The sequence below is a fragment of the Chlamydotis macqueenii genome, chromosome Z (genome assembly GCF_036417535.1).
Source record: "Chlamydotis macqueenii isolate bChlMac1 chromosome Z, bChlMac1.mat, whole genome shotgun sequence".
NCBI lineage: Eukaryota > Metazoa > Chordata > Aves > Otidiformes > Otididae > Chlamydotis > Chlamydotis macqueenii.
Genome location: NC_141593.1, coordinates 52,967,860 through 52,991,790, shown reverse-complemented (window position 1 = coordinate 52,991,790; position 23,931 = coordinate 52,967,860). Strand labels below are relative to the sequence as shown.

General features: G+C 48.7%; 1 protein-coding gene across 1 annotated transcript; it reads left to right on the top strand.

Moving 5' to 3' along the window:
- The first annotated feature begins 20,600 nt into the window (after positions 1-20,600).
- On the top strand, positions 20,601-21,284 carry LOC147596348 (cytochrome c oxidase subunit 6B1-like). Its single transcript, XM_086771027.1, has 3 exons — positions 20,601-20,706; positions 20,816-20,854; positions 21,166-21,284. Exons 1-3 carry the CDS (start codon positions 20,601-20,603, stop codon positions 21,282-21,284), a joined length of 264 nt encoding a protein of 87 aa, XP_086627153.1.
- The last annotated feature ends 2,647 nt before the right edge of the window (positions 21,285-23,931 follow it).

Here is a 23,931-nt window from a genome sequence, read left to right as displayed (position 1 = left end):
CAAGTACGTGAACAGATAAATATCTGGGCAGTCACAGGAAAGGAGACTCAGTAAATTCCGTCCTTTAGCCTCACGGCTTTCAGCACTTTGGGTGATACTTTATGTGTCAGGGTCTTTGTGCGTTCCGTCGGTAAAAGGATGTTGTATTTGGTGCCAGAGCTAATCCTAGTCCTGGTGTAACCGAACTCACGCTGCGTCTGCTAGCAAAGCTCTCAGGAGCAGCTGCTGAGTTCAGGAGCTTGCTGTGTGTATCCATCCAGTTTTGTTAAGATCTCTGGGACGAAAGGCACTGCAGAAATGCAAACCCTATCACTGCTTATTTAGCACCAAGCCAGAAAGGCTAGCAGGACTTCTACAAGGTTTACTTTGATTATGATACCGTTTTGTCCTGGCTTTTTCTTTGAACTTACACGACTGCAGAACTTAATAAATTATCTTTGACTTGCCAATCTATCTGTGAAAAAATAAAACCAAAGAGGTTAACCAAAAAATCTTAGAATCATAGAATGGTTAGGGTTGGAAGAGACCTTCAAAGGTCATCTAGTCCAACCCCCCTGCAAGGAGCAGGGACATCCCTGACTAGATCAGGTTGCTCAGAGCCTCATCCAACCTGGCCTTCTCTAGCTCTTTAGAAGAGAAATACCAGCACACCTAAAATGAAAATCAAGACTTCTTGTGTGCTCCTTGGAGAAAGCAGAGACCTGCAACTGGGACAAGATCTAATGGTATTGAGTTACAGTCATACTATATAGTAATTTAATTATCTGCCAATGGCCTATCAGATCAAAACAGATCTTCAGTGGTTTTCGCTGAAGGTTTGTTTAGAACGACCTATGGGCTGAAGACGACAAAGCTGTTACAGGTTACGCTGTTTACTTGTAGTGGTAGGAACTAACAAGACTCGGGGCTACAAAGCAAAAGGCTTTCTTGTCCTCGCTTTCTAATTCCAGTGTACACAAATAATTGAATACACTTGTTGTGGTTTAGCCCCACTCCGGACCAAGCTATTCAGGTTCTCACTCGCTCCCCCACCCTCCAAGGGAATGAGGGAGAGAGAATATAACTAAAAGCTCCAGGTTTGAGATAAGGACAGGGAGAGATCATTCAAGGGGGCCTACAAGAAAGATGGGGAAAGGCTGTTTAGTAGGGCCTGTTGCGATAGGACGAGAGGTAATGCTTTTAAAATAGAGGGGGGTAGATTTAGATTAGAAATTAGGAAAAAATTTTTTACGATGCGAGTTATAGAACACTGGAACAGGTTGCCCAGAAAGGTGGTGGAGGCTCCATCTCTGGAAACGTTCAAGGCCAGCCCGGATGAGGCTCTGAGCAACCTGATCTAGTTGGGGATGTCCCTGCTCCTTGCAGGGGGGTTGGACTAGATGACTTTTGAAGGTCCCTTCCAACCCTAACCATTCTATGATTCTATGATTCTATAAGTTACCGCGATGGGTAAAACAGACTCGACTTGGGGAAAACTATTTCCATCTATTAATAATAAGACCAAAGCAGGATAATGAGAGAGGGGAAAAAATCTTCCCCCCACCCCTGCCCTCTTCCCGGGCTTAACTAGGAGGTGGACTATCTCCACCTCCTCCCCAGCTCAAGCAGCACATGGGGAGAATAGGGAATAGGGGTTATGGTCAGTTCATCACACATTGTTTTCTGCTGTTCCTTCCTCCTCAGGGAAAGACCTCCTCGCGTTCTTCCCCTGCTCCAGCCTGGGGTCCCTCCCACGGGCTACAGTCCTTCACAAACTGCTCCAGAGTGGGGTCCTTTTCCATGGGGTGCCGCCCCTCCAGAACGGCTGCCCCAGCGTGGGTCCTCCACGGGCCACATCCTCCTTCAGGCATCCGCCTGCCCCGGCGTGGGGTTCCCCACAGGCTGCAGGTGGATCTCTGCTCCTGCGTGGGCCTCCATGGGCTGCAGGGGGACAGCCGGCCTCACCATGGGTTGCACCTTGGGCTGCAGTAACTGAGACACTCACTGCCGCTGATGCTGTGACAAGATGGGAGAAGGAGTCTGTGAAGGATTTTGCCTGACTGCGAGACTTTTCATATACCATGTTCTTTTTGGGTGTCTTTCTGCATGTCTTTCATGCGAGGGACACTCTACGAGAAACCTCTTCCAGGGTTTAGTCATTCTCATGGTGAGGAGAATCCATCCAGAGGGAGCTTCCCCTGAAGCAACTTGTGCCTGTTGCCTCTTGTCCTGTCTCTGTGCATGCCTGAGAAGAGAGCACCTCCTTCTCCACCATAGCCATCCCTTCTAGGACGGGAAGACTGGGGGACAAAAAAAATCTAGCTTTCAAAGTAAACAGCTTGAAATCTTGTAAAGTGCACAAGTGGGTCAGACGCGAGCTGTGTGTTAGTAGGTATGTGCAGAGGAGAGAAGGAAAGAATGAAAGGCTGGATTCAAAGGTCTCCCCGCAGCCTTCTCTTCTCCAGGCTGAACGGCCCCCACTCTTTCAGCAGCTCTCCCTCCCCGTTTTGCAGGGACACTCCGGATGGCAGATACGCAGGAGCAGGTACGCAGCAAGAAAGAGGTAATGAAAGAGGCAGGAAGAAGTTGCATTTTCTTTATGCATCTTCCAAATCTCTCCCTCAGGGAAGTGAAAACCATGTAAAGTACAGAATATGCAGCCTGCAATGTGAAAATATGAAATCCGATTGCTTACAGACTTACTTCCCTTACTTACAGAAAATAGCTCAGCCTGCAAGTTATCTATGCACTTTTTAAAACCCAAATTGAGAAAACTGATCCAGGCCTTCTCTGTGTCTCCAGCTGGGCTTACTGTGCATTACAAGGAGAACTCAGATTTCCTTCGGCAGCACCTCTCTCCAAGACACGTTGGTCAAGGGGAGGCCGTAAATCTGTGTCGGGTGCAGATGTGCAAGATTTTAGAGCCTAGAAGTCATCCCAGCTTATTTTGATAAGTGCTCCCATGGATTGTTTAGGCAGTTTAAATAATGCCTGTACATGAGAGGAAAATCACTCAGTGTACATCTGGCAAATACGCAGTGTAGAAAGTGTACATAAAAGGCACAGAGTTGAGGACCAGAAGCTGTGGCTCAAACATTTATTAAGAAAATTTTGCTCACAGGTCATCAAACCAGCAACAACCACAGCCTCCTGCTATTTACGCCTTAAAGCTCCGGTTCAGCGCCCTCACGGTGGGTTCCTCACTCGCCCTGGGTCCGTGTGAGGCCCAGCAAAAGAGGAATTGCACCAAGCACCGACTGCCTCAGGAGTACGGGGGGGTTGAACCCCCGCAATACGTGCCCTTCCATACGTACTATAACGTACACCACATACCATACATATCACAGAATACATACAGCACCGGGCACTACACACAATACTGTACGAAATACAACACACACAATACAACAGAATACCATAGGATGCATTACATACCATACACTACGTACAAAACATACAATAGAACTGATAGAATAAATATAATAAAGACCATACCACAAAATCCATACCATACTAGGCAATCCATACCATACAACAAACACAACTCAGTAAATACAATACCATATGATAAATACTATAAAACACTATACCACAGAATCAATCATATGATGTATTGTCCAATATAACAGAATAGATACGATACAGTATTATATAATAAGTACCATTCACGTCATACCACACCATATGATACCACACCATATGATGTACATGACCAAAACGCAATATATTACAAAAGACTACACTATCGGAACTTTTTCCACACACACGGGCCCTGGAGGCAACCGAAGAGCAGAGCTTTGGGCCCGGAGCAGCAGCTGGGCCGGGCGGGCGCTCGCCTGCTCTCGGTGGGGTTGGCTCCCGAGCAGGGCTGTGTGCTGGAGCCTGCTGGGAGGAGGTGTTGGAGGGTGCCGGAGCTGCACTGGGTGGGGCGCAGTGCGATACAAAATCTTGTACAATGCTGCAGTGCAATGCACAACACGCTGCAGCGCAGTACCAGCCGTGCAATTCCAGCCGTACAGCACAGAAAACACAAGAGGAAATACAACACCAATTACACTAAAACACAAATGACAATAAAATCCAAAGTACAATGCAAACACATCCCAATACAACATAAATTACAAAACACATTACAAGATACAGCAAAAATAGGAAAAAAATACAATGCTGTACAAAATACATTGCAGTGTGCAACACAATAAACAGCATAACAGACAATACAGAAAATACAACACGTGCAATACAACACGTTAAATTTAATACAAATCACAATAGAAAATGCATCACAAAACACAATACAAAATGCACTACATAAAATGCAATACGAAACATGCCATACAATATCAAATACAATCCTTCCATACCATTATATATATATACACAGAACAGCACCGTACCATACAATACCTGCAATACCATATCATACAGACACAAAAACGTACCAGCAGTACAATACAAGCAATAAAATACCGCAGCAGCAACGCAATACGACACAAAACCAGGAACCTAATACAACTACAGCGATACAACACATACCATATAATACACGCCGTAGTACCACAAGATAAATATCATACCATACACTACAGAAACGACACAGAATGCAAGCCTTTGAACTAATACAATATGTAACAGACGATAAATATTATGCCATGCAATACACACAATACAAACAATACCACACCGTACAGCACATGGCGTACTGTGCGTACCGTGCCCTACAATACGCACCACGCAACCCAGTACAGTGCACGACAAACAGGATGATACATACAGGAGATACAATACATGCAATAAAGTACAATAAATGTAGCCCCATACGCACAGTGCACAATACAAAACAGAAAACAAAAAGTAGAGTACGCGAAACACAGACAATACAACACACGAAATACAGAAGAAAAATACAATACAAATTACAATACAAAATACAAAATGCAATACAGTACCAAATGCAACAGAAAATGCTACAAAGACCATACGTATTAGCCATATGATACATACGTTACAAACAATAACGTACATGTGGTACAAAGGATACGTACCATACCGTACATATCACACGATACAGCAAGTTGGTACCTTACCAACCAAGGCAATACATACAATAAACACCAAACTATACGACAACCACCATACCATAAAACAACAGCCAATACGTGCAGGACAATGAAAGACAAAGCACATGTGAAAAATTATACCACACAATACACCCCAAAATACATGCCACGCAATACATGCCACAGAGTATATACCAGCAATACATACCAAGCTATACAATATGATACAAAAGACATTACAATACAAAATGCGTTATCATACATAAAAACAAAATACAGCACAGTACATACAAAACAATTAAACACAATACATACCGTACAGTCAATACCATACGATACAATAAATAGCAGACATAATTAAAAAGCACAAAAAATACAATACACAAACCAGTACAAAGTACAGCAGATACAATGGAATACAACAGAAAATACAATACAATACGTACAATACGATACGATACGTACAGTGCGGTACGTACAAGAGAATAAATACCATGCCATACCATCCATACAATAAACAATACAATAGTCAGTACCAAAGAAACGACAGTACAAGACAAGACACGCAACACACTTCGTGCAACACAGCACGTGCAGTACACAGAATACAACGCAACACCGCTGCCACCTCATCAGCACCCGCAGGAAAGAGCAGGAGTGGGTCCTAGTCCGAAGGCTGCGCTGGGCTCCTCAGTCGTGCGGGCACCCCAGGGACACAGCAAACTTCCCCAAAAAGAGGCTCTGGTCTGTAGATGGGGGCCTCCCTTCCCCTCTGGCGGCAGTCACCCATGACCATAACTCGCCGTTGTTTCTTCTCGGCGCTGGGCGTACTGCAGCTCTTGAGGCGCGGGATTGGGCCAGCCGAGCTCGGCGAGGGCGCTCGCACAGGTTCCACCCCTTCCACCTCATTTTGCACAATAAAACACAGCATGCAATAGAGACCTGACATACACTAAAAGACACATAATACCAAACCGTAGCGTGCAAAATACAACACAACACATACGGTATAGATGTTACAACACATAAAATGCACCACACACATTAAAAGAGATCTGCTAGCATGCCAAACACTCCATGCTGTACAACACAATAAAAACCATACAACGCACACAACACGTGCAAAACAGTGCAGTAGGAAATACAACACATCCCGCAGCTACAATAGAAAAGCCAACACAGACGATACATACAAGTCAACTAAAAAATAAAACAGAACAAAGAACATGTACTGTTCGATCCATACAGTTCAATACGTACCATCACATACACTACGTGTATTACATACGATACAAAACACAATAAAATATACAATAGAATACCTACAACAAAAACCACGTAATATACACAAGGCAATACATACCCCAGAGTACACAGCACGTACCACACAGACACCAGTACGCAACCCAGACCCTCCATGGCATACAGGACATGCAATACCATACCTACAATATGACACATACAGTGCATAAAAACCCACCACAATAGATACAAAACATAAAATGGAATACAATAGAAAATGCAATACAATGAATAGCATGCAGCATACCGCACCGTACAATAGCTACAAAAAAAATTACCATACCGTCCAATACGGTATATACAATAAAGAACTGCCATACCGTAGAACAGAACCCAAACCGATGTAAACCATACCATAAAATAGTATTGGGAACCCCCCATAGCAAACACCAGCCCAACTACAGCATACCATAGCATACATACCGTACCATACAAAACACGGAGCAAAAACCATACAGCACAAAATCCATTGCGGTACACGACACATACAGTACGATATCATACCCTACAATGCGTACAATGCAACACCAAATACAATACAAAATAGAAAATACAATAATAAATGCCACGTGTACCCACAATACGTGCGATACCACAGGACGCACGCAGTACAAAGCTCTAAACCACCCACAGTACTCACAAGGCCACACCATACCTGCCAAACCGTGCCACACAAATGCAATACAAAGCACGGCACAAAATACAACACAAAGCAACACACGATGCAAACAGCACAACACAGTCCAGACAGGACACGGCATCACAAGAGAGACAACAGACGGAATAACCATACCGGGCCATAAACCACGACACACAAAACACACACACTGCAGCCCGGCGTACTCACTGCAGGACGTACAACGCAACACAAACGATACAAAACCACAATCCCATACAAAACGCAGCCCGTCGGATACGGCCTGCAGCCCTCCACCCCAGAGCTCCGCTGGGGGGACTTACGCCACCCAGTCTCAGCAGCCACAGCAGAGCTCTGGGAAGCGACCAAAGGCTCCTCCGCGGCTGAAGCCCCCCGAGTTTCGGCAGAGGCACCATTGCAGGAGCCGGGTGTCAGCGCTGCCCCCTCCCTTGGCATCAGCTGTGGTGACTGTTGTGCCCCTCCCATCCCCCCGGCAACCGGGCACAGGCTCCGCCCCTTGCCGGCTCTGCCCGTTGCTGGCTCCGCCCATTGGCGGCTCCACCCGTTGCCGGCTCTGCCTGCGCCCGGCCCCGCCCTTTCCTGGCCCCGCCCCTTGCCGGCACCGCCCTCTCCTGGCCCCGCCCCCTGCCGGCACCGCCCTTCGCCGGCTCTGCCTGTTGCTGACTCTGCAGGAAGCAGACGCGTCCCCACAACGGGCTGTTCTGGAGCTCTCTGAGGACACCAGCGCAGTCGGTTTCTAGGCAGCGCGCAGAACAAGCTCCTTGCCTTTCACCCCTGTGCCTTGCGTCCCTGTGCAGTTTTTCCCTCTGCAAACAACAAAAGGTGTCCTGTAAAAGTGAGGGGAGACCAAGGGGAATCTGAAAGCAAAGTCCTCCCGCCTGCATCTGCTGCCAGGTGGGCTTCAGCCCGATTCAGGCTCCAGAGGGCAAATGGGGTTCTCCACTGACCTTCATCCATCCAAGCAGGCAGAGGGGCTGGCTGCTGCCAGCTCAGTAACTGAGTCCCTACTTTGTGTGTCCTTCAGTTTCTGCGGCAGTCACCAGAACTTTCGTGCGGTTTTGGTACCATCTCTCCCATGACAATCCTGTGGTCCGCTCTGGTGCCAGACCGTTGAACTCCAGGGACGTTGCCACCGCCTGGAAGCTGGCCAACGCGACTCCCGTTTCCAAGAAGGGCGTGAGGGAAGACCCGGGAAACTACAGACCTGCTTGTCTAACCTCAGCCCCTGCAAAAATGATGGAGAAGATCCTACTGGATGCTACTGGAAGGCATTTCCAGGACAATGCCGTCATCAGACGCAGCCAACACGAGACAATACGTACCATAGCATACAGTACGTACCACACCATACAGCACATACAATCCCACACGTACCGTACCGCACAGTGCCAAGTGCAATGCAATGCCTCCCGTACCACACAATACCACACCAGACGTACAGCACATACACTGTGATGCATACGATAAATACGTACAATACAAAATGCAATACATACAGTACAATAGATAGATTACATATTGTACCATACAATATGTGCAATACAATAAACACCATGCGATGCAGACAATACAGCCTGTAAAATAAAAATTGGAATACAATGAATACCGTACCATGCCGTGCCGTACCGTACAATTGACAATTCAAGACAAAATAAAGTGCAATGCGTTGCTTGTTGCGCGCGGTATGTTTACTATATGAAATACATTATGTCCACAAATGTACTGAGGACATACTGCATTGATTCCCACGGATTTGTGTCACGCAGCCCTAAGAGCCAGGACATCAATGGTCTGTGTAACAATCGGAAGATACCACAGCGTGGTAGTGTCCCATCTACAATAACTGACAAGGCGATAAAACGCAATGAGGGGCATTGCAGCAGAACAGAGCGTTCCTTTCGCTGGGCCTTCTTCCCTTTAAGGATTTAGAAATGCTAGAGGCAGTTCAGAGGAGAACAAAAGTGAATCTTAAACTCCCCAGGGCTGACACAGAAGTTAGAAGTACGCGTGAAACTCTACGTCCACACGAGTCACCTCAACAGCCAATTGATGTGCCCAAAGTATTGAGTTCCCATTCTCAACAAAGGTCTTGGCGACACACGTGTTTTAAAAGCCTGGTTGCTGTGAATGTGAATGAGCAGATGTCAAAAATACTTATGTCAGCAAAACTGTATTGGGCAAGAGACCACAGCAGTTAGACAACACACATGGCCTCTAAGCGTTGTATGGGGCTGGAAAGAGTTGTGTCTGTTTTCTCGCTTTCTGTCAGAAGAATGAGATTTCTTTAAAAAAGAAGAGGTTTTGGCTTCTTTCATCAGACAATGTTTATGGCAGTGAAAAATAAAAGAACTGGAGAAAGGCAAACAGCACTGAGTGTATGGTATTGAAAAGTAGTAAGTTTGGGTTGCAAGGGACCTTTAAAGGTCATTTAGTCCAACCCCCCTGCAGTGAGCAGGGACATCTTCCACTAGATCAGGTTGCTCAGAGCCCCATCCAACCTGGTCTTGAATGTCTCCAGGGATGGGGCATGCACCACCTCTCAGGGCAACCTGTGCCAGTGTTTCACCACCCTCACTGTAAAAAAAAAAAGAAAAAGAAAATCAGCATTTCCTTCTCCTCCCTCTCCACTTCCCCTCCTCAGGAAGCTGTAGAGAGTGATGAGGTTGCCTCTCAGCCTTGTTTTCTCCAAAGTAGACAAATACAGTGTGAGGAGGAGGCCAGGCCAGGAGTGATGAGCGGTGGGCACGCGCTGGCTCTGGAGACCCCCGGCTGGAAACATGTGCCCCGGGACCAGCTGCAGAGATGCAGGCCTGGAGCTGGGCAGCGCTTGCCTTCGGGGAGAGCAACAAAATCTTACCTGGCACATGCAGAAGGACCCCTCAGCGTAAACATCCCACCCTTCCCAGCAAAAATGGGCAAAGATAGCAAGGTCACCAGCATTGTTAGTAAGACGGAGACTTTTTCTGTACTTTTCACGTGTTTATTTTATTTGGAGAGTTGGGTTGGGAGCGCCAGGAGCCCTTGAGGGCTGGCACACACCCCGGCTGATGGCCTGGTCCTGGTTTGGCTGTCCCCCGAGGCGCCCTCCAGGGTCACCAACAGGGTGCTGGCCTCTTCTTGGTTGGAGAGGCCTCGCAGCAGCCAGTCCTCCTCTTTGGGGGTGGCTGTGGGCCCCCAGGGGAGCGTTCACTGCCCCGGCTGGAAGTGGAGGGTCCTGGCACGGCCTCCTGTGGCTCCACCGGGGCCTGCAGGTCTGGCGGTGGGAGCAGAGGGGTGGCTGCTGGGACCCCCACCAATGGCAGTGGATGAGGTGCCAGGGAGCTAGTCCACGCTGGATCTCGCAAGGCTGACACAGGGGGCGAGGCAGGGGGCAAGAGACCCTCCTCGGGAAGCAGAGGGGCTGGGAGCCTCTCTGCTGCACCATTGCACAGCAACACGTGCATGCTGTTGCACAATTGTTGCCCTGCGATTTTTGAAGGGCGTCCCCCAGCATCTGGACAGGCAGCTCTGCTCGCAGCAGAAGGGGTGAGCTGCCTGGAGAGCTGGGAAGAGTTTCTTTGTTGAGGAAGCGAGGCATTTCTTCCACCTCTCCCCGGGCCAGACAATGGCCTCTTCCTTTTCCAGTGTGATCCCTGCTGCTGCAGCAGCGGTGAGAGGGAGCGGCTCCACATCCCCAGCTGGCCCCAGCCCACCACAGCCAGAGGAGAGCATGGCCACGCAGCTGGAGGAGCACTGTCCCACCTGCCTGGGCAGCTGTCTGGAGGCCAGCTACGTGATGCCATACAGAATCACAGAATCCTGAAATCACGTGGGTTGGAAAAGACCTTTAAGATCATCGAGTCCAACCACTAACCTAACATTGCCAAATCCACCCCTAAACTGTGTCCCTGCGTGCCACATCTCCCCCTCTTTTAAATACCTCCGGGGATGGTGACTCAACCACTTCCCTGAGCAGCCTGCTCCCATGATTGGTAACGCGTTTGGTGAAGACCTTTTTCCTCATATCCAACCTAAACCTCCCCCGGCACAACTTCAGGCCATTTCCTCTCATCCTAGCACTTGTTTCTTGGAGAAAGAGCTCTCCTGGAAACCATGCTTCTCCTGGAAACCATGCTAAGGCACATGGAGAGCAAGGGGGTGGTTGGTGACAGCCAACATGGCTTCACAAAGGGCAGATTGTGCCTGACCGATTTGGTGGCCTTCTATGATGGGGTGACAGCATCGGTGGACAAGGGACGAGCAACGGACATCATCTACCTGGACTTGTGCAAAGCTTTTGACACTGTCCCACATGACATCCTTCTCTCTAAACTAGAGAGACACGGGTTTGATGGATGGACCACTCGGTGGATAAGGAGTTGGCTGGATGGCTGCATTCAGAGAGCGGTGGTCAACGGCTCGATGTCCAAGTGGTCACAAGTGGCGTCCCTCAGGGGTCCGTGTTGGGCCCAGCCCTGTTCAACATCTTTGTCGGCGACATGGATAGTGGGATAGAGCGCACCCTCAGCAAGTTCGCTGGTGACACCACGCTGTATGGTGCCATCGACATGCTGGAAGGGAGGGATGCCATCCAGAGGGACCTTTACAGGCTGGAGAGGTGGGCCTGTGCCAACCTCATGAAGTTCAACCAGTCCAAGTGCAAGGTCCTGCATGTGGGTTGTGGCAATCCCAGGCACAAATACAGGCTGGGTGGAGGATGGATCGAGAGCAGCCCTGAGGAGAAGGACTTGGGAGTGCTGGTGGACAAGAAGCTCAACATGAGCTGGCAATGTGGCCTTGCGGCCCAGAAGGCCAACCGCATCATGGGCTGCATCAAGAGGAGTGTGGCCAGCAGGTCAACGGAGGTGATTCTCCCCTTCTGCTCTGCCCTGCTGAGACCCCACCTGGAGTACTGTGTCCAGTTCTGGAGCCCCCAACATAAGAAGGACATGGACCAGTTGGAGAGGGTCCAGAGGAGGGCCACAAAGATAATAAAAGGGCTGGAGCACCTTCCCTGTGAGGACAGGCTGAGAGAGTTGGTGCTGTTCAGCCTGGAGAAGAGGAGGCTCCGGCGAGTCCTTATAGCAGTCTTCCAGTACCTCAAGGGGGCCTACAAGAAAGATGGGGAGAGGCTGTTCAGGAGGGCCTGTTGTGATAGGATGAGGGGTAATGATTTTAAAGTAGAGGGAGGTAGATTTAGATTGGATATTAGGAAAAAATTTTTTACAATGCGAGTTGTAGAACACTGGAAGAGGGTGCCCAGAGAGGTGGCACACAATACAATACAACAATCACCATAGTATTTAATACAATACGTACCATACCATAACATACAATACAGAAGAATATTATACAATAGAAAATACAATAGAATACAAAATACAACACAATACAAAGCAAGTCGTACAACAGAACAAAAATACAATACGATACAAAATACAGTACAAGGTACAATACAATAAATAGCATACCAGACAATACATGCAATACAGGGAACACAATACATAGAGTAAAACACACAAAATGCATTGCATCTATTTGTAATAGAAATTTGTAATAGAAAATGCAACACAAAACACAATACAAAATGCACTACATAAAATGCAATACGAAACACGCCATACAAAATAAAATACACACAATCCATTCCATACCGCACAATATATACAGTACAACACCGTACCGTAGAATACCTGCAATAACCATATCATAAATACAATACCAAACACAAGCAAGTCAATGCAGTGCAAGCCACACAATACGTGGAACACATACCACACGATACAAGGATATAATACAATACAAGCAATAGAGCACGTACTGTACAGTAAGAGAAATGTTTACCATAAGCTACACACAATACAGAACTTTGAATTAATACAATGTCATATGTCCTACAATACCTAGGATGCACAATACACAGTAGAATACAATACATAAAATCGAATACGTGAAATACAATACAAGCAGTACAATACATAAAATACTTTCGGAAATACAATACAAAACAGAATACAAAATACAACACATGACACAACATAAAACTTACCATACAGTACAATAAACATCAAACCATATCAAACCATAGAATACGTACCATGCCATAGAATAAAAGACAACACATAGAAGGCGTGCAAGATAATGAAAAAGAGAACATTTAAAAAAAACCCACACAGCACAATACAAAGCAAAATACATAGCATGTGCAATACAAACCACACAATATATACCGCTCAACACATACCAAACCATTCAATACAATACAAAATACATTACGATACACACAATAAATACATTATGGTACACGCAATACGATACAGCCCATATGAACAAAATAATACAACAGAATACATTGAATACAGTAACTAATATGATGAAATACACAGAATACATAAAACTAAAAGAGAGTCAATGCAAAAATACAATAAAAAATTATTAAAAGTGTAATACATACTATACACGCTATACGATATAAAGCATGTGCATCACAACGCAAGACAATAAAATACAATAAATACAATACACTACACCCGACAGAATAAATACTGTGCCATATGGTGTACAGATACTCAACACAATTTGTACAACACAGCACGTGCAGTACACAGAATACAACGCAACACCGCTGCCACCTCATCAGCACCCGCAGGAAAGAGCAGGAGTGGGTCCTAGTCCGAAGGCTGCGCTGGGCTCCTCAGTCGTGCGGGGGCCCCAGGGACACAGCAAACTTCCCCGAAAAGAGGCTCTGGTCTGCACATGGGGGCCTCCCTTCCCCTCTGGCGGCAGTCGCCCATGACCATAACTCGCCGTTGTTTCTTCTCGGCGCTGGGCGTACTGCAGCTCTTGAGGCGCGGGCTTGGTCCAGCCGAGCTCGGCGAGGGCGCTCGCACAGGTTCCGCCCCTGCCACCTCACCGTGTACAACAAACCGCAAAATACGACAGAGACAAGACACACAGTAAAAGACACAGAATAAATACCAAACCAGAGCATACAATACAACAAACTGAAGACAACACATAAAATAAAATGCAATCCCTAACGGGCAATATAAAATACAATAGAAAAAAATACAGTACATCCCCTAGAGTACCGTACAATAGGTGCCATGTCATACCATACAACGTGTACCATACAATACAAAAATACCATGCAACACCATGCACACAAGATCCTACACACAATACCGCACACGCGCTACAGAATACAATGCAAGCCAAACCAAAATGGAATACAGCATTCAGTACAATACAACATACAGTACATACTTTACACTACACAGAATGCCATACCCTCAGTACACACGCAACAATACAAATACCGTACAATGCAAAATACAACACAATATATAGCATACAACACACGCAATGCGTACAATTGAAAATATAATACTGACAATACAGACAACACAATTTGAAAATAGACTAGAAAATAAACTACGCTAGAAAACAGAATACGTACAGTTCAAGATGTACTTTACCTTACACTACATCTATTACATACAATACAAAATACAGTACCTACCACGCAAACCGCGTAATATACACAAGACAGTACATCCCACACAAGGCACAGTACGTACCACACAAACACCAACAGAGAACCCAGTACATATGCACTATACAATATATGCAATACAATAAATACAGTCCAACACATGCGAGACGATACATACGAGATGCTACGTACAAGGCCTAGAAGAGAGTACACTACATACAATACATAAAAAGCACACAATAGAAGAGGCAATACCATAGAAAACAGAATACAACAGAAAATACAATACAATAAATACCATACTATACATTATGCACAATACAACACATACAATAAAATAAATGCCATACCATAAAACACATTAAAGAAAACTTATAAAATACAATAGATAAAATGCAACACAAAATACATCATAAAATACAGTACCACAATGCAAAATACAGTACAATACATGCCCTACCATACTATACATACCCTACAACACATACCATTCAATACATACCAAACAATACAATATGCAATGCATAAAACACCGTGGAAAGCATCCCGTATCATACAATATATACGCTATCTAAAAAAATTGACCATATTGTACAATAGAATACAATACATAGAATAATTGAAATGCCATACCATAGAATAGAACACAAAGCACACAATGCAAACAATACAATGCAATATAAAATAGAATAAAATACAACAAAGGATACACAACACAAAGTACAATACGCACGAAAGAGACAAAATGTAATACAATAACTTACGTACAATACATTCTACAATACACACCATACCATACTATATTCTACATACAATACGTAGAATAGAATATGAAATACAATACAACACATTATGGACAACACGTACAATACAATAAATACCATACCATACAATACCACACAATCCATAGGACACATACCATACCGTACGACATAAAATATGATACAATGCGTACATACAAGATAAGATACAATCTGTACAGTGCATACCATACCACAAATACAACACAGAACGCAATAAACACCATACTATACCATAAACCACAAACCACCCCGTTCCAAATACTGTCCCAAATGCAAAATACCCTACAATAACATACATACCGTACCATACAAAACATAGAACTCAAACCATACAATGCAGAATACATTACAATAGAAAATAGATTACAATACAAAAAATAACACAATACATACAGTACAACAGCATGCTATACTAAGCAATGTATACATTGCAATACAAAACACAACAGAAAATAGAAAATACAATAATAAACACACACATACCCACTTATAAACATATATACCCCCACTACATACAACACCATGTGATACACACAACAGAAAGCAATAAACTACCCACAATACCATACCACACATACCAAACCACACAATAGAAAATACAAGACAACACAAAATACAGAACAAGCCAAGACAAAACACAAACAATACAATGCAACACAAAACATACGAGACATCACAACACAGACAATAGAAGAAACACCACATTGTACAATAAACTACAACACGTAAAATACACACGTCGTATAAATAACAAATAAAAACCAGCATAGAAACTACAAGATGTGCAATGCAATACAAACACTCGCATACAAAAAAACACAGTCCCATGCAAAGGACAACCCATCGGACACGGCCTGCCGCCCTCCATCCCAGAGCCCACTGGTGGGACTTCTGCCACCCAGTCTCAGCAGCCACAGCAGAGCTCTGGGAAGCCCCCAGCGCTTCCAGCTCCTCCTCGCTGTTTCTCAGGCTGCCTGCCTGGGTGGACAAGCGTTTCAGCCGTGCTCCGGAGCCCTCCACGCCGCCGGGAGCGGCATCCCTGTTCCCAGCAGCACCGGCACCCTGAGCCAGTGCCATGCCAGCCCCGGGCTTTCCTTCAGCTCTCCTGCGCTGTCCCCTGCCCCCCTGGCTTCTGGCTCCAAGCCCTCTCCATCCATCAGGATGCGGTTTCCCCGCCGGGAGAGGCGGATCCCGTCAGGCCCCCGCGCACCTTGTGCCTTGAAGGCTCCTCCGTGCTGGAAGCCCCCCGAGTTTCGGCGGAGGCACCATTGCAGGAGCCGGGTGTCGAGGCGGCCACCTCCCTTGGCATCAGCTGTGGTGACTGTTTTGGCTGCTTCCATCTCCCGGGCAACCGGGCACAGGCTCCGCCCATTGCCGGCTCCGCCCGGTGCTGGCTCCGTCCAGTATTGGTTCTACAAGCTGTTGGCTCCGCCCACTCCCGGCTCTGCCTGTTGCTGGCTCCACCCATTTCAGCTCCGCCCATTACCGGATCTGTCCCTTGCTGGCTCTGTCCCTTACGGTCTCATCCAATCAGAGGGCTGGGCCCCATGGCTCGGGCCCGCCTCTTGTCCTCCGACCTGTTTTTGGCCGGGCGTTGGGGGGGAGCTCACCTGCCCTGCGCTGCTGGTTCCGGCTGCTGCTGCGCCTTGCCCTGTCTCCGAGGCCGGTTGCAAAATGTGCAGACGGCTTTGTGTTGCCCCTGCAAGTCGAAAACCAATCATTCTAAGTTCCATGTGCCCGGGGACACATAGAGAGCCCCTCACCCTTTCTTCCTGCACCGGGCTGCTTCGTTGACATCCTGGTGCTGTGCAGTGGGGCCTGACTGTCGGAGTTCAGCCCTGCTCAGGACCAGACTACGCAGTCTCTCTCTCGCTCCCCCCGCCCTCCGAGGGAATAGGGGGAGATGATACAAGACAAACAGCTCGAGGTTTGAGATAAGGACAGAGGGAAACCCTTAAAGTTACCGTTTTGGGCAAAAGAGACGCGGCTTGACAAAAACCATTTATTACTAAAAACAGCGGGATAATGAAACAGAGAACAAGATAACTTCTCCCCACCACTCCATCTTCCTGAACTTAACATTATCTCTACCACCTTCCCCCCTGAGCGGCACAGGCGGGAAGAGGAAATGGGGCTTACGGTCAGTCCACCCCACATCGTTTTACACCACTACTTCATCGCTGGGGGAAGAACTCCTCACGTTCCTCCCCTGCTCCAGCGTGGGGTCCCACCCACGCACCACAGTCCTTCATGAACTGCTCTGGCGTGGGTCAACTCTTCCATGGGGTGCAGTCCCTCCAGAACAGCTGCCCCAGTGTGGGCCCTCCATGGGCTACAGCTGACTTCAGGCACCCACCTCCCCTGGCATGGGGTCCTTCATGGGCTGCAGGTGGATCTCTGCTCCTGCGTGGGCCTCCATGGGCTGCAGGGGGACAACCTGCTCCACCATGGGCTGCACCTCGGGCTGCAGGGGAATCTTGCCCAGGGGCAGCGTTTCTGCTCCCGCTCCTTCATCACTGACCTTGGCATCTGCAGCCGTTCCTCTCACAAGAAATGTTTCACAACTGGCTAAGGCAGACGCCTCTCAGGATCTCTTCACATCTCATCTCCTCTCCACTTCTTGCAGCCGGGCCAGCCCGAGTTGGGCCCAGATGGCACCCGGCAGGAGCCCAGAGGGTGAGGGCCGCAAGGCCCACAAGGCTCGCGCCTCCCCCTCTCTACCCTTGCTCAGCTCCTTCCCATCTTCTCTACCTTTTTTTGTTTTCCCCTTCTTAAATACGCTATCACAGAGGTATTATCAGGGAACATTCTGCTGCCAATTGGCTTGTCCCTGCCCAGCAGTGGGTCCGCCCTAGGCCTGGCCGAGTCCACTGGGCAAAGGGGAAAAAACTTCTAGCAGTTTCCTACAAAAGCTACCACTTTAGGCCCCCCCTCCCTAAATAAAACCAGAACACAATCACTATACTCTTTAATACTATAGGTACCATACCATAGCATACAATACATATTATACAATACAGAAGAATATTATACAATAGAAAACACAATAGAATACAAAATACCACACAATACGAAACAAGACATACAATAAAACACATAACAGACGTCCCAAAAGGCAACAGCTACAACACAAAATACAATACAGACCACACACAACATTAAATACAACACAATATAAAAAGCAACACATACTAAATGGAATACATGCAATGCATACAAAATACAGTAGATACAACAAAATTCATACAATAAATAAAATACAAAAAAAAAAGAGAAAAAATAGATAATTCGAAACAGTACAATTGATACGTAACATGCAGTACCTACCGTACCATACACACCGTACCATGCGATACATACCATACCGTACCATACCATACGTACCCTGTGCACAAAACACACCACACAATATGGTTCATAGAAGAAATACAATAAATACCATACACGTTATGTGATACCATACCACACGTGTCGTACCGTAGCATATGATACAAACCGCAACACATGACAAACAAAAACGCATTACCAACCACTCTACTGGAACTTTTTCCATAAACACACACGCGCGCCAGAAGGCGTCACGGTGTTTACTGGGGGCACCAGAGGTGGATGCTGAGGGGCCGCAGCTCCACTGTGCCCTTACGTGGACCCGGAGCAGCAGCTGGGCCGGGCAGGCGCTCGCCTGCTCTTGGTGGGGTTGGCTCCCGAGCAGGGCTGTGTGCTGGAGCCTGCTGGGAGGAGGTGTTGGAGGGCGCCGGAGCTGCGCTGGGTGGGGCGCAGTCTGATGCCAAATCTTGTACAATGCTGCAGGGCAATGCACAACACGCTGCAGCGCAGTACCAGCCGTGCAATTCCAGCCGTACAGCACAGAAAACGCAAGGGGAAATACAATGCTGTACCCATGGAGGGTTAATTAGTCCCAGCAGTGGTTAATTAATCCCAGGGTGTCGTAGTTCAGCCCCAACGGGGACCAGACTACGCAGTCTGTCTCTCGCTCCCCCCACCCTCCGAGAGAATAGGAGGAGATGATATAAGGAAAAAAACAGCTCAAGGTTTGAGATAAGGACGGGGAGAAATCCTTAAAGTTACCGTCACGGGCAAAACAGACTCGACTTGGGGAAAACTATTCATTTATTTCTAAAATTAGCAGGAGAATGAGACAGGGAACAAGATAACCTCCCCCCACCCCTCCCTCTTCCCGGGCTTAACATTATCTCTACCACCTTCCCGTCCCGAGCGGCACGGGGGGGGAAAAGGGAATGGGGGTCGCGGTCAGTTCATCACGCGTTGTTTTACGCCGCTGTATCATCGTCAGGGGAAGAACTCCTCGCATTCCTCCTCTGCTCCAGCGCGGGGTCCCTCCCACGGGCCACAGTCCTTCGTGAAACTGCTCCGGCGTGGGTCATCTCTTCCACGGGGTGCAGTCCCTCTAGAACAGCTGTCCCAGCGGGCCCTCCACAGGCCACAGCCTCCTTCAGGCCTCCACCTGCTCTGGCGTGGGGTCCTCCACGGGCTGCAGGTGGATCTCTGCCCCTCCGTGGACCTCCATGGGCTGCAGGAGGACAACCCGCTCCACCATGGTCTTCACCACGAGTTGCAGAGGAATCTTGGCCAGGAGCCGCGTTACTCCTCCCCCTCCTTCTGAACTGACCTTGGCGTCTGCAGCTGTTCCTCACAACAGGCTGGCAGACGTCTCTCAGGATCCTTTTTACATCTTATTCACTTCTCATCTCCTCTCCACTTCTTGCAGCCAGGCCGGGCCGAGTTGGGCCCAGTCGGCTGCCTGGCGGGAGGCCAGAGGGTGAGGCCTGCAAGGCCCATGAGGCTCACGCCTCCCCCTCTCTGCCCCCCGCTCAGCTGCTTCACATGTTCTCCTCCTCTTTTTCCTGTTTTCCCCTACTTAAATACGTTATCGCAGAGGCGTTATCACGGGACATTCTGCTACCAATTGGCTCGGCCTTAGCCAGCAGCGGGTCCGCCCTAGGCCCGGCCGAGTCCACTGAACAAAGGGGAGCAACTTCTAACAGTTTCCTAGAGAAGCTACCACCTTAGGCCCCCCCTCACTAACAAAACCAGAACACAGGGGATATTAATGATTTGCAGGGGTGGTTAATTAGCCTTACTAATGATCCCTTTGAGGGGCTTTCTTTCCCCCACACTCCCCCCATGTTACTGTTTGCGTGTTAGCATCCCTCTTCTCTTTCCTGGAGGGGATTAATTTTTACCAGAGGAGTTTAATTAACCTCTGGGGGGGTTTTAATTAATCCTAGTGGGGGTAATTACTTTGGAGGGGGGTTAATTACCCCATTAATTACTCCACAGCCATGGCAGAGGACATCAAGGCCAAGCTGGAGCGTTACAAGACCGCCCCGTTTGACAGCTGCTTCCCCACACAGAAGCAGACCAAGAGCTGCTGGCAGAACTACCTGGGTGCTGCCCCTCCCCCGCCCTTTCTGGACCCCAGGGTCCCCTCTGGGTGGGGGAGGGACTCCTGGGTCCCCCCGTTCCTGTCCCATCATGTCCCCTCCCCCCAGCCCAGATTTCCACTGCTGTCAGAAGGCGATGGCAGCCAAGGGGGTGGTGTCCCCATGGCCATCAGGGTCCCCTCGAGCTCTCCATGGTGTCCCTGCAGCTCTCAGGATCCCCACAGTGTCCCCATGGTTTTTGCGTCCCTCTTGGGGTCCCTACGGTCCTCGGGTTTCTCGCTGCAGTCCTTGTACCCCCCTGGTGTCACCACTACCCTCATGGTGTCACCACCTACCTCAGGGTGTCACCAAATCCGCCATGACATCACTGTGATCCCTGCAATCTCTGTGGTGTCACCACATCCCCATGATATCTCAGAGGTCCCTGCATCCCCTGTGCTGATACCGTGCCTCCCCTCCTACCCCACAACATCACGGTGTCCCTGGTCCCTTCCTGTCGCTCATGCTGTCACTGGTGTCACCCCACAGGTGACGGTGTGGGACGAGTACCGCAAGGAGGGGACCTTCCCTGGCGAGATCTGAACTTTGCCAACCTCCACCCCGGGGAGGGAACACCCGTGTCACCGGGAGGTGGGGATAAGGGGTGACACGGCCATCACCCATTGAGGGGAGGGAGTGACACAACAACCCCCCACCCCGGGGTGCGGGGGAATGTGGCTGTCACTGGGATGGGGAAGGGGACACAGTGGTCACCGGGCCAGTGGCACCGGCCAATAAAGGGTTGAACTGGTCCTGGGTATGGGTTTTGCTGGGGAGTGGGGGATGGAGTTCTCCTGAAGGTGGGGGTCCCCTGGTGGGGAGAGGGGACAGATCAAAGACCCCTTCCCTGAGCTGGACTCAAAAGGTTTTTATTCATTAAAAACGGTGGTGGGATGATCGAGGCGGGGGGCGGGTGGTGGTGTTGGGGAGGGGGACAACCCACTGCCTGGATGCCTGGGTTGTCCCCCATTGTGAGTGCTCGCTGGGGACAGAGGGACTAGGGGCCCAAGGGGAGAGCCTGGAGGGGCTGGAGAATGGGGGGCACCAGGATCTGGCCACGGCCTCTTGAACGGGCACCAGGATCTGGCCAAGGCCTCGCAGTGGGGAGGACACGGCATCAGAGTTTCTTCTCCATCTCGCCATCTCCGTGTCCCACCATCTCCATCCTGCTCCCCATCCCTTCCCTCCATCCATCTCCATGTTTCTTCATCCATATCTCCATCTTGTCGTCCTCTTCCATCTGTCCGTCTTCTATGGTGTCTCCATCCATCTTCTGTGGTTTCTCCATCCATCTCCCCATCTTCCATCTCCCCATCTCTCCACCTTCAGTGGTTTCTCCAGCCATCCAGCCATCCATCTTCAGTGGTTTCTCCATCTCCGTCCATCCATCTTCTGTGGTTTCTCCTTCTCCTTCCATCCAGCCATCTCTCCACCTGTCCATCTTCAGTGGTTTCACCATCTATCCACCCAACCGTCCATCTCTATCATTTCTCAATGGATTTTTACATGGTGGAGGGAGACATGAGGATGTCACAGATGCACAGAGAGGTGGAGGACATCATGGGTGGCCATGTGGAGGTGTCACAGATGGACACACACAATGACGACACTGTGGAGGGACGCCTAGGGATGTCACGGGTGGGGAACACCGTGGATAGGTACAGAGAGGTCATCAAGGACACATAGCGATGTCACGGAGGGATGGAAAGATGGAGAATGTCATGGAGGGACATAGGGATGTCACGGTTGGTCAGACATGACACCACAGATGGACAGCCACAGAGGGGACACGGTGGAGGGACACATAAGGTTGTCACAGATGGAGAAAGAGGTGGAGGACATCGGAGATGGACGCAGAGAGGTCCTCATGGACATGTAGGCGTATCATTTACCTAGGAGGGTGGAAATGGTGGAGAACGGGGGTTACAAAGTATAGAATCTGCATTTTGGCCATCCTGGAGCTCATTTCCTTGCTACTCATGGTTTACACGCTTCTTACGCAAGGTGTACTGACAAGCTACTTGTAATTTTATCATGCGCCGCTGATAGTTTTTTCACTTGCCACTTGTAGTTTACTCACTTGCCATGCATAGTTTACTCACTTTATTCACTCACTCACCACTTGTCTTTAGCTCACGATTTGGCCACTGATTGCAGTGGGAATGACAGGACTGAGCCCTCTTACTCACTCACTACTCAACACTTCCACCTTACAACATTTTCCCACTTAATCTCTTCTTAGCTCTTGCTTACACACTCGCTACTCACTCTTAACTCGATATACATCCCTGGGCAGCTCTATATCTTCCCAGCTTGCTCTTCTGCTCACTTGTTACCCACTACTTACTTGGTACTTGCTTACTACTCACTCCCTGAGCTATGCAGCCCAGCTACCACTTTACGCCCACTACTCACCTGCTACTCATCACTTGGCCAACAAATGTGTCCCCACTTGCTGCCAGCACAGGCAGAAAGTGCTACTCAGCATCCAAGCCTTCCTCCTGCCCTTACTCCACTCTCACAACTCCATCCTCGTAGCTCTTACCCACTCCCCAACCTCGTGCTGCCGTACTCATGCCCTGCTCTTCCTTTACCCACCCCTAGAGCTACTCACCATGACCTGCCCGGCTTCCAGCCCCATGTGCGTGCCATGTATGAGGACCTCGATGTTGACAATGCCACTGGGGCTGCCCTGCACCAGGTCGCTGAAGGATTCAGCGCTCCCGGCGTCAGAGCAGAGCCTGGCCAGGAGGTAGATGCAGGAGACGGGGAAGTCGCGGTGGAGGCGGTCGAAGGTGTGGAGGTGACCCATGCCCAGGGCGGAGCACGTGGCAGCCGTGGGGACAGGTTTGGGGACAGGTGTGGGGATGAGGGCGGTGGCACAGGGCTCCTGGGGGTGTTTGGATGAGCAGGATGGATCTGTGGGGACAGGAGGAGCAGTGGTTAGTTGAGTTGTTCTTCTGAAAGGGTTCTTCATCCCTCCCTCCCTCCCTCTGTCCCTCCAATGATCCCTCAGTCTGTTCCTCCATCTCTCGCTCCATCCTTCCACCCCACCATCACCCATTTATCTCTCCATCCCTCCTTCTTCACCCAGTTCTCCATCCCTCCTTCCACCCCTTTGTCCTTTTTCATCTGTTTCTCCATCCCTTCGTACTTCTTCTTCCACCGTTTCTCCATCCATTAATCCAGC

Coding starts and splice junctions, on each gene's coding strand:
- LOC147596348 (XM_086771027.1), top strand. CDS start 20,601: ATGGCAGAGGACATCAAGGCCAAGCTGGAGCGTTACAAGACCGCCCCG. Junction 20,707..20,815: donor CTGCTGGCAGAACTACCTGG/GTGCTGCCCCTC, acceptor CCCCCAGCCCAG/ATTTCCACTGCTGTCAGAAG. Junction 20,855..21,165: donor GGCGATGGCAGCCAAGGGGG/TGGTGTCCCCAT, acceptor TCCCCTCCTACC/CCACAACATCACGGTGTCCC.